This window comes from Morone saxatilis, unplaced genomic scaffold (assembly GCF_004916995.1).
Source record: "Morone saxatilis isolate NCDOM2014 unplaced genomic scaffold, NCSU_SB_2.0 Contig24, whole genome shotgun sequence".
NCBI lineage: Eukaryota > Metazoa > Chordata > Actinopteri > Moronidae > Morone > Morone saxatilis.
The window spans coordinates 24,411,496-24,423,069 of record NW_023339807.1 but is presented as its reverse complement, the minus strand read 5'-3'; the positions used below and the strand labels follow the sequence as shown (position 1 = coordinate 24,423,069).

Sequence of the window (11,574 nt, the reverse complement as noted above, 5' to 3'; positions counted from 1 at the left end):
ATGAGTCTCTTGAACAGTTCAGTACTGATGCAAAGGAGTCTTTATCGGAAATAGTCTAAAATTGCATTTTCATGATTTATTTATTTTTTTATTGAAATGCATGCACAGCACAAGCTGCTCAACTGCAAGCGAGGGATCTATTATTGTATTTATTCACCGTTTATTTTTAGATTCAAATCTGTGTGCAAAAAATATTGAGGAGAGTATGTGCAGCGCACAAGGTGTCACTTCCTCACGTTCAGAATAGCTTTGTTTTGCTCCAAACAAACAGACCAAAGAGTGATACAATAGTGAAAAGCAGCGGAATGCCCTCACGGAACCAGGATGTAATAAGATGAACTAAGACTTGTTTTAGTGTCCAATTGGACTGAATCTATTAAGGGGACACTTGGTTTCAGCACTAAAGCGGGCGGTATCACGTGTAAAACACCTTGAGGCCAATGAAGCATGTTGTAAACAAACTGTTACCACAGCCTGCCAGTTGTCATACATCTGTTGTTTTAAAAAATGATTTTTAGAAAAGAATAAATCTGACCTTTATCATGATGGAAATTCACAATTATGTTCTTATGAATGTGGTCAGTAAGAAAGCAGATGGAAACGTTTGTAGCACCTTAAATCAAAGTGTGAGTTACCTGGTGTATAGGTCTGTCTTTATGTTGTGATGTACTGTTTCCCATCGATTATCAATATTGGCAGTTTTGAAGTATGTTACATATCCAAAGTCTGCTGTAGGTGAAAAGGGTTTGTCAGAAAATTGGATTAGAGTCAAACTGTGATCCTCCAAACATGAGCAGAGTTATCACTGATGATTCTGCAGCACTGTGTGTGTGTGTGTGCAGTGATGTGGACTGCTTGGGGCTGGAACACATTTTCATTAATTTACTCTGAGGGTCCAAACTTATTTCCTCCAAAATAGAGACATAAACACAACAAAACACCTCCCCCTCAGTCACACCAGCCACTGCCCTGGTTCCAGCGACCGAATCCTCGTCGGCTGTTTGATCTCTCCTCATTGCTCTCCGGCGTTTTCGCTCCATGCCTCCACCGACTGTCCCCGAGGGGCAGTTTCTGGTGACTGACAGCATGAAAACCAAGTCAGGGTAAACAAAGCACCCACCACCAAACTACACTTTTGCTTTAATGTCACAACTCAATGACAGGCTGCTGGGTGAAAGGAATGAAGGGGCAACACACTCGCACTTTCACTCTTAGGACATGTCTGAGGCCGACAGTGGCCCTCCAGCAAAACACAGAGTGCACTGCATTGGTGTGGGCCTGTTTCTACAGGTACCAGTCCAGGTTGAAGGTTATCGGACGCAAAGACGCTGCACCGCTAGCTATACTCCTCCTCATGACAGCTATCATTTCTCACTGTGTCTTGATGCTTGCAAGGTGAACGGTAGAATAAGCAAAGTAGTAATTCACCTAGTATGAACCCCATTACCTTTTTTGATTGGTTGACCTTCCCACTCCATAGAAAATCTCTTCTCCTTACTACAATATTATGGCCTGGTTAAATATGGCAGATTCCCCCCCGAGTAAGGCAGCAGCAGCCTGGAGTCTAGCCGGTCTGTGATGCATGTATATATTAAATAGTGAGTTATGCTTGGCCTTCACCGTGCATTGGGAGATGATTGGAACAACTTTTTTGCTGGATGACCCATCAGTTGCAGTCCTGTTAAGTTTAAAAACCCATTTATGCAGTAGTTCAAGGCATTGGAAAAAAAGGTTTAAGAGCACACATACTCAGTGGCCACATAATGTCATACATCTGTATACAATGCACGATATTATCTTCTGAAATATAATGTTTTAAATATACAGAGATATGTAAAACATCCTAAACAACATGCTTTTGCCTCACCAAACCCGTGCCAAGTGTAGGTGAATCCCATTCTTGTTAACCTTTACATAAGTCAATTCTTTGTATCGTCCAGAACCCTGTCCATAACTTAGTCACTCATTTAAATTCAAACATCTGCTTTCCTGGCATGACAGAAAGCGGTACAATTTAATGTAACAAAATTATAGCCACAAACAAACTTGATTACCTTATTATTAATAGTATTACAGATAAACAGATCATTACTCTCTCTGTCAGCCATCACCACAAAGTCTATGTCGATCAAAGCTTACATTATGAACAAACTCAACATTAACATCAGTGAAATTATAAAATCCTGTCCGGCTTTGAATTTCCGAAACTGTACTTGCAGAATAATTGGACACAAAGACATTGATGAGAAAAAAGTTGCGTGCAAGAGATGTGGAATTACATTTAATCAAATCTCTTGTGTAAGTTTCATTGACTGTTTAATGGAAATCATGAGTCATTTAACAAGCACCGGCCCCCCCACCACGATCTGGCTCACTTCCTGCAGCGTGCTCCCCCACGGTGTTCGCAGCTCATCAGTCAAAGCTCCTCTGATATGAAAATTAAATGCATTAAAGGCAAGCTGACTGCTCCGTGGCCAACATGTGCAGGAGACACAGGTCAGTTACAGCGTCGAGGCGGTCCATTCACCAGGAAGATCTTTTTAATTAGGCTATGTTCTTTTAATTAACCAGCCAGCATAATGTCTGTGTCCATTTGTCACCCCTGCTTTGCTAAGGCGGAGCTCGGTGAATATACCCTCTTTTGTCTCCTCACAGTTCCAGGGGTCCCTGCTTCCTATTACACTTCCTCATTCACTGAAATGTATTTTTTCATCTTCTCTTTTAGATTAGCATGATAATACCCCATGGAGGGGAGGGAAAGTGGTGAAGAGCTATTGCAGGACTGCTCGTCAGATTCACTGTGTGCAAGACCGTGGTTATTATCATACTGAATGCACCATCAGTTAAACTAACAGCCTGAATTCCGACATTTATCTCCAATATCATAGACCGACTGACAATTGCATAGGGAGCACAATGGCAAATTATGGGTTATGTCTTGCTCCTTGGAGTCTGGATCTTTCCCCAGTGTAATTACGGTATGCTAATTCCACCCCCCCTCCCCATGCACCTCCCATGACAGAAACAAGGCTTCCCAACTGTTCGGATGTCACAGACTTGGGTGAAGTGAAATACGAGTGAATAAACGTGTTGGTTTGCGTTCTGACGGCGCCCACGAAACTCGCTGCCTCTGCTTCTCCCTTCAGCTCTGTGGCATTGGGGTGGGGTGGGGGCTCAGCTGGAGCTTGTTGCTATGTTTCCAGAGACGGGGTCGGATGCAGGTCAGGCCACCTTGAACTCCTCAGCTGGATTTATTGTGTCGGAGGTGGACAGGGTCAGGCCACGCTCCTCCCTTCCTCCTGAACACGAGGACTTTGTTAGCGTCGGACATGGAGCAGACACTGGCAGCACAGACAAATCCCTGTCACGCTCTCTGAGGAGAACCCTGCAGGAGTCAGAGGTCATGTGCTAAGGGGGGCGTCCGTGTGGCATGACCTGAATACTGATTGATTTTCTTGAGTGGGTGTCAAGGGAGGGGGGCCCTGCCTGGTGATAGTAGAGAGGGGTCAGGCCACTTACCCCTACCCCATGTGGCGATGTGGAGTAAGGGAATGTGGTACAAAGGAAGGGGAAAGACACACAGTCACAACATGCATGACTCCACTGCTTGACTGTGTACCTCAGCGGGTGTGTGTTTTCACTTTCCCTGAAACAAGACACTAGACCACATGTTTTCCTTTAATAGACACCTGAGTGGAGAAAGGGCAGGAGTGCGGTCTGTTTGCCAGATGATCACTGGGTTGTTGGCATTTGGTGGAAGACTGAAGAGGCCACACTCCCCAGTTCCTCTGCTAGGTTTATTAGTTGTTGTTCAGAAATGCACGACCGTGGTGTCCATTGACAGTTATATCAATCATCCAGTTAGTACAGTTCAAAGTGCTTTACAACTGACTCATGCTAAAGGGAAATTCAAGTTTTATACAACCATGGTCTTATTTTTGTAGTTCTGGCCACCATTCCTATCTGTAATAACACTGCTGCACTAACAAAGTGAATTGCTAAGATTTGGGAACACAGTGACGGTGCTAAAAAGAAGTTTCTCAGGGCAGAAGGAGTCATCATACAGGTTTTAAACAAAACCAGTATTTGGAAAAGTAAATGAACACCAGAGGTTAAATCTGTTTGTTTACAACCTTTTTGATTGTCTGACTGCTCATGTTCCTTCTTGCCCCATCTGACTTCATCGTGTCAGTGCTCCTCAGAGCAATCAGCCAATCAGAGTCAGAGTAGGGCGGGTTAGGATTAAGACATTGCTTGTAAGTAGCAGGGTCCCGTTTCCTTTTAAATGAATTCCACCAATAACACATTAGAAATATAAACATAAAAAAATGGCAAAGTAAACAAAAGTAATAATATAGAAATACAGGGTTAAGATTAATATAAAATAAAAAAAATATAAAATGTAAAATTACAAAACAAAAGAGAATCGACAATATGCAGTAAGTCACTAGTTTTACCCTTGACAGTAAATGTATTAACATTTATTTCCTCTCATAAAACTGTATGCTGCATTGAACTGAAACTTATTTGTTTTCTTTCAGGGTAATTGTTTCACTTTCAGGCAATAAGCCCTAAATGATAAAATATGGTGTTTTCCCAACAGGGGTTTGACTTTTCCAGAATTGCTGACATACTATGATATTTGAGCAGCAGTCTAGGGCTCACACGGGTCTAATTTTGATGAATTTCCAGAGGACAAATGTAATTATGAATAAAAGTTTGTCCTTATCCAGCATCTGCAATGGCATGATGCCATTTAAATGTCTCCCATCTCCTTAAGTAAAATGGAAAAAGGTCACAAATCAGACTGAAACAGAGAGCTCATCATCGGACTCAAACCTGAATATTATCTATCAGGGTAGCAGTGATATTTTAGGCTGACTTGTTTCTGCTTGAAGAAGCTCCAAACTTTAAAGGATTGTGTCCTTTCACTAAACCCCTGAATAAAGGCATTTAGAATTCTATCTATTAGAATTAAATGCAGCTCTGATCCAGACAGACTTACAGTGATATCATGAGTTTGGTTGATCAATGAGCCTTCCAGCATTACCGCGCCTTCTTTTTTTTTTTTTTTTTTTTCTTATAATTCTGTCCTCAAGCCAAAAAAGAAGCCCCAAGACTTGTTTGGTTATTTTTTCTTGGTTACAGATTGATATAAATCATGGATTTCTATTAAATTGACAGAACAAAAAAATAGGAAAACTCAAGAGAGACTATTCATTTAACAAAAACTTGGTTTAAATTAAAACCCTTTTCAATTTGTACATCTCAAGCAACCAGTAGAAAAAAGACCCATAGTGACAAGGTAATATTCCCATGGCCACAGAATGAATTGTTTAATTAAGGCGTGCTAGGAAAGAAAAAAAAAAAAAGAAATAAGAGCTAAGAAGAAAGGTAGCAAGAAATAAGTTTTTGTAAAGGGGCAGACCGGTTTATTGTAATGGTCTTGAGCTTTGGATGATCCCATGAAGCTTCTAATGCTGATCCTCAGACCAGATCAGGAACCCTGGAGTTTTGATCTGGGATGATGAGCGCCTAAATCTTCCTACAGTGGGCTCAGTTGATTAATCAAACTGCTGCAATGAGGAAGTGTGCGTGAGAGTGCAGGGTGAGCTTTTTATTGAAGCCCTCGGTTGGACACGTTAACATGCAAACACCATCCAGCTGGCCATTTCTGTATTCAGATTAACAACATCAACAAGTGCTGCTCAATACGCGGCTAATCATTCCTTTGCTGCATTCCTTTGAACACATGTTGTGTATGTCTGTGTTGTTAATAGGAACTGACATAACCAGAGAGGTTGTGGTATCATCTCCTATCCCACCGCCTTGTATCCATTTACCGAATCAATGGCGCCATTCCACAAGTGTGGGGTTTGAAGAGTCAATACCTCCATGAACAATTCTGCAGGTTACGTAGGCTAAAAGCTCGAGGTAGCCCAAGCAAGCAAACGAGCAAAACTAACATCCGGTCCAGCGGTTCAGAGGCCAAGCATTGATTTGATTACACTCTCAGTTGTGGTTCCAAGTTGTGGTTTTGAAATTGTTCACATTGAAGGGATAGTGTTTATGCATTTCGTCAGGAGTTGAGTCCGAGCCCGGGCTCGACCAGAGTATTTTGATCACGGAATCATTTCTCCTTTTTTTTTTTTTTTTNNGAAAAGAAGAGACAGAGGGATTTTTTTTTTTTTTTTTTTTTAAACATTGTAATTCAAAATGTAACTTGTGTTGTTTGGCACCTCTGGTAGCAGTTTGGATTTTCTATGTTGGCACATCACCACACTTTTAACTTTTGAGGCTTGCAAAATGTTTTCTTTTCCAAGGCTTTTGCTGTCCCCTGGTTCGTGCCCTCTACCTGCTAAATTACAAGTGGATGATGATGATGGAAACCATCTTGGCACGATTTGCAGATGGCCAGCTGATCTACTTTACTGAGTCCTTGCATGGTTCTGCTATAAAGCACAAACACAGTCTGCTAAATTAATCACGATGCAGTTAGGGGCAATTTGTAGTCTGGGAACTTTAAGTGCCTCAGAGATAGTCTGGAACCTTTTGTTGAGCCTGCACTGAAATTTGTTTTTCACGAGGCCTTATCTGCCTTTTTGATGTTTTTTTGTGTTTTTCCCAGGCAGTACTCTAAGTTCAGAGCTGGTCTGTCAGTTCCTGCAAATGGTGAGCACAGACCCTTGTCCGTCAACATTTCACTGTATACCACTGAAACAAGAAAATAATGAGCATATGCCAAAAGGTATCACGCTACCCAAAATAGGCTGTTATTGATACACAACTCACCAGTCGTACTTTCCATCCGGGGCTTGTGGTCCTTTTGTCAAAACAAAGAGAACTTGAGAGCACGGAGGAGAAAAATAAGCTGGCGAGCTGGCTTTGCCTTAACCTTAACTGAACCATCATCAGCATGTGGTTGCCAGCTGGTGTGCTCACTAATCCAGAGGATGCTGCCTCTGCAAGTCTTTCTGGGCTCTGCTACTTGAAATGTGCTGGGCTTGAGGTCAAAACCTCCATCATCACCATTTGTCAGAATTAGTCTTTGTGCAGGTCAGGATCCAACTAGGTCATTACATTTCATAGTATCTCCAAAAAGCTTAATAGATTATTATGGCTATAACTATCTTCAGGTTTCAGGAATGGATAAGCTGCAAAGTTGCTAACTCAGATATTTTTTAGAACGACCAGGTTAATTCATTTCTAAAATTACAAAAAGTATGAATGCTTATTGTCACGTCTTTCACAATTTGAATTTGGCACATACATCTCTCTGTTATTACGCATGAGATTGAACCCCTGATTGCTTTTTTATGCTTAATGTACAAAAACTAATCAGCAGCGACTGTATGGTGCAGGAAATGAAATACATTTGCTATATGCTCAGGGCTCCGATTCTTCAAAAGCAGAGGGAAATTGCTCATCAGGCCCAGTCAGGTTGTCACTTTTTTTTTTTTTTTTAACATATTTCATTCACATTTTATTATGTATTGACAGTAGGAGCCTAATTCTGTCTCCTTGCATTATGTTTGTCTTGTAAAAAAAAAAAACACAAGTCGGACTCCACATTAGCCAACCTACAGTAGAACTACAATTCCCGTCCACCCTCAGTCGATTTATACACAACCATGAGTCATTGGGTCTGAATTATTTCATCCAACGAATGAGCTTTGAGGATACTGCAGCGCCAGAATGACCTTTATTGAAGTGTTTTAAGCACCGGTCGCTGTGGCGGCCACTTGAGCCGCTCTCTCTCTCTCGTTTATGTCCCCCTGTCCCGAGGTTAGACGGGCTGTATTGTTTCTAGAAAGGTGGGAACAAGACAGTCGGTGAGAAATGGGAGGTAACGGCAGCACCACCAGGAAAGTGTCATTCGGGCTGGACGAAGACGAGAAGGTCACAGTAATTGAAGGAGTGAAGGTAATGTGTTGTCTTACTGTCGTACATTCAGACTATAACTAGTACTGGACTATATAACGTTAGCTAGTGACGGTCAGCTAACCGCAGTGGGCTTTCAGACTGAACGGCTGACAGGACCCATGTCCTCAAATGACCCAGGTCATACCCCCTCTGTTACCCTCTGTTACCCTCTGTCACCAGGCTATCTTAACCCGTATATCGGCTCCAAGGAGGCGGACATAACCTTAATGCGGTCGGGAAGTTTCCACAGTGTAACATTAAATGTTAGCTAGATTCGCTATGTCACCAACACCTAAGAGGTCATGTAACGTTATTGTAACGCCAGTCAGCGCATTTAATGGTTTGGTGACTGCAAACAGTACAACACGTAGACAGTTTCAGTTTCATGAACGCAGCATTTGCAGTTGTGTCCCATCTGTGGACCTGCAAGTGTAAGTTGATGAAGTGTTCATGTGTTGGTGCATGTATCAGGGAGCTACTCTTCTTCATACTCAGGTAACTTCGGTCTGAGAGGACAGGCTGGTAGGTAAGTAAGCAAGTGGTCTCTTTAACCTTTGAGCCTTTTAAAACTCTCTATCATGCACACCAAGGGGCTTGTATATGTGTGTTATGTGTATATATGTGTGTGTTTGCTCATGTGTTATATCTCATATTCCCAGCTCTCAGATGATGTGCTCCGGCGGATGAGGGAATCTCAGGGCTCTGACAGCAGCAAGCCGCCACCGTCTCCAGCAGAAAGTCAAAAACCGCCACCAAGTAAGTCCCAGTCAGTGTCATTTCCTTTCTCACAGAGCTCCCATTGGGAGGTCCACTGTGTCAGCCAACATATCCTCATACAGGGACCGATGAGAACAGTATCAGCACAAAGGTCAGTTCTGACTTTTTCACATTGTTCATTATAGAAAGGACAGAATACTGTGAACATAAACTTATCTATGTGCTCATATTTACTTGAATATTTACACGGTCCGCTCTGTCTTTACACGTGTTAATGTAATTTAAGTTAAAGTTATAATATAATATATAAGTTACTTGATAATTGGGTCAGCGTTAGAGACAATGGTATAAGAAAAGGGGGCCTAGCATAGATCATTTTGTAAGACAGAGAACATGAGCGTCAGACTTTAACCCTTAGTGTACCAGTAACCCTTGGTTGCTTTTGCTACTCTGTTGTACAAACTGATCCATATTGTAATTGCTAATAACATTGATATTTATAACATTTGATTTCCAGGTCCAAAACCAACAGGACCCTCCACTACAGAAATACAGGAAGAAATCCGCAAAAAGTAGGTGCTCATGATGTCATTGTCACTGTCCCTTTTATGTTGTTATCCAGCCGTGTTTGATGAGGGACCTGCTATAACCTTGCATGTAATGTATTATGATGCATTAGTTATAACTTAAGCTTGGTGAATGGATAGATTGTGCAGGATATTTGACCCTAACATATATTTTCATATGTTTAAGTTGAGCCTAATGTGTTGACACTGGCAGCTAATAACCAGTGGAGGTGACAGATGTATAAAATAGCAGGCACTCCATACTAACCGTGCAATGTTTATGGCGAACATACACATGCTGAGAGACCTGTCAACACAGCCCGTGCTGACGTCGTATAACAGCCATGTTGCTGTGCAGCTGGAATGCTCATATACTATCCTGAGCCTCTATAGATTTACACGTTGGCACTTCTGGCCCACTCTCACTGGATTGCTGTTTCCTAGAAATATGTCGGACATGATATGCAGTATATTATTACATTTTTGCCAATGTTAGTTAGTGGCACATTCCTGTAAAGTAGTCAGCTTTTATTTAGGTTCATGTAGAAGGTTGGAGAGTTACAGAAATATGCTCTTGGCTGAGGAGCCCCTGATATAAATTCTCAGACCAAGCAAATCAATTGTGTCAGGTGCAGTAGCAGATGTAATTCAGGCAACCCAATACAATAGCTCTGATATAAATACCCTTTTTGTGACTCTGATAACTGAAATTGTGTTGACTTTTGGAGGCTTTATTCCAAAACTATTGGTATTGGTGTTGATCAACAGAATCCAACCAGAAAATATCTCCCTAACCCCACTGGGTAGCTCTCTGTGTGAACGAGAACTTGCATGTTTAGCAGGCTTTCACTGGATAAATAACGGTTAAAGGTTAAAACAGTTCTTATCTTCCCCTGCTTTAGCTTCGAACGTCAACAGGCACTAGTGCAGGAGCAGTTGGCCAGACTGGCCCAGAGGGAGAGAGAGTCATCAGTAACCACAGGCCTGGATGAGCTGACCCCTGCTCTCATCAAAGAGAAAGGAAAGACCTACGAAGAGCGAGAAAAGGTCAAGATTCTGGTGAGTGATGTTTTCTGGGTCTATGCCAGAAGTCAGAGCTGTGCTTTCCACCAGTGGGCCTGATGAGTTGTATTACACCTTCACAAACTGTAGCTTTGATGCCTTGATTTACAGCAAACCAAATGTGTTACACAGAAGCTGTGACCATGTAACAGTGTACCTTAAGCAACACGTTCCAAAAGCAGTTATTCAATCAGATTTATCAAAAGTGTTATCTATTCTATAAGTCTAAAGCTCTCTTAGTATGATAATGCTGCATGTGTAGACTAAATCTCGGTAACACTATAAACAATTGAATAAATGTTTTGTAATTTGAGTGTAATAAACATTAAAGGTCCAGTGTGTTTACATTTAGGAGCCCCTATTGGCAGATGGAATATAATATTCATAGGTATGTTTTCATTGGCGTATAATCACCTCAATTTGAGAATTGTTGTGTTTTCGTTACCTTAGAATGAGCTGTTTTTATCTACAGAGGCAGTGGGTCGCCTTCCATGGTGTCCACCATTTTGAACCAGACACCGGTCCTTTAATAACATTTGTGTTATGTCTCTACTTTCATGCTACCATTTAAGTTAGAAAACAACTTGTCTGTTGAGACATAGTTTCACCACTTTCCTATTATTTAATTATTATTAAGTTATGTCAGGAACTTGTTGGCTTCAGGCTAATTGTGTCCTTCATTCAAATTAAGGGGGTGAAATAGGCATTTTAAACATAGATACATATTTCTTTAAATGTTTTGATTTTGCAGGAGCAGTAGATTTCTTTTCCACCAGAAACCTTTTGTATTAGTCAACAGCACCCTCTACTGTTTAGACTTTGAATGGCACCTCTGGACTGAGGCACTGGTGATTGGCACTGTTTAATTGTTAGTAACACTGAAGTTGAGATACTCAGTGTCTCATTGTTGTGCTTTTCAATGATTACACTATGTTCCTATAACTAACGGAGCATTTTGTTTCCTCAGTCTGTTTTCTCTTGGCTCAGTCTAATCCTGATTATTATAACTATCATTATCAGTACACCAAAGAAAAATGGGGAATATAAAACCATTTAAAGTCAGTAAGATGCTCACAGAGATGAACTGTACTTCATCAGAGCAGGAATTGTAGCCTGTTGAGGTACAAGCATGATCATCATTTAATAATAATAACATGAGTATTCAAACAGGAAAATGACCGCTGGTGTCTTACACCGATCAGCCATAACATTATGAGCACTGACAGGTGAAGTGAATAACACTGATTATCTGGTTATCATGGCACCTGTCAGTGGGTGGGATATATTAGGCAGCAAGTAAACATTT

General features: G+C 41.3%; 2 protein-coding genes across 4 annotated transcripts in view; both read left to right on the top strand.

Annotated features, from left to right (window-relative positions):
* The first annotated feature begins 6,651 nt into the window (after nucleotides 1–6,651).
* sema6e (sema domain, transmembrane domain (TM), and cytoplasmic domain, (semaphorin) 6E) overlaps nucleotides 6,652–11,574 on the top strand; it is a 153,442-nt gene continuing 148,519 nt past the window's right edge. For 2 of the 3 annotated variants that reach the window (XM_035673017.1, XM_035673016.1), the window contains exon 1: nucleotides 6,652–6,672. The gene's annotated coding sequence lies outside the window, so the exon portion shown is untranslated. The remainder of the gene's footprint in view (nucleotides 6,673–11,574) is intronic. The other variant, XM_035673015.1, reaches the window with a different exon arrangement.
* LOC118336382 (MICOS complex subunit mic25a-like) lies at nucleotides 7,682–10,343 on the top strand. Its single transcript, XM_035673018.1, has 4 exons — nucleotides 7,682–7,923; nucleotides 8,583–8,679; nucleotides 9,158–9,212; nucleotides 10,109–10,343. Exons 1-4 carry the CDS (start codon nucleotides 7,840–7,842, stop codon nucleotides 10,326–10,328), a joined length of 456 nt encoding a protein of 151 aa, XP_035528911.1. The 5' UTR covers nucleotides 7,682–7,839; the 3' UTR covers nucleotides 10,329–10,343.

Bases quoted from the DNA above. Each gene is read 5' to 3' on its own strand.
- LOC118336382 (XM_035673018.1), top strand. From the start codon at position 7,840: ATGGGAGGTAACGGCAGCACCACCAGGAAAGTGTCATTCGGGCTGGAC. The intron at 7,924-8,582 runs GTAATGTGTTGT...TCATATTCCCAG, and splicing joins CAGTAATTGAAGGAGTGAAG to CTCTCAGATGATGTGCTCCG. The intron at 9,213-10,108 runs GTAGGTGCTCAT...CCCCTGCTTTAG, and splicing joins CAGGAAGAAATCCGCAAAAA to CTTCGAACGTCAACAGGCAC.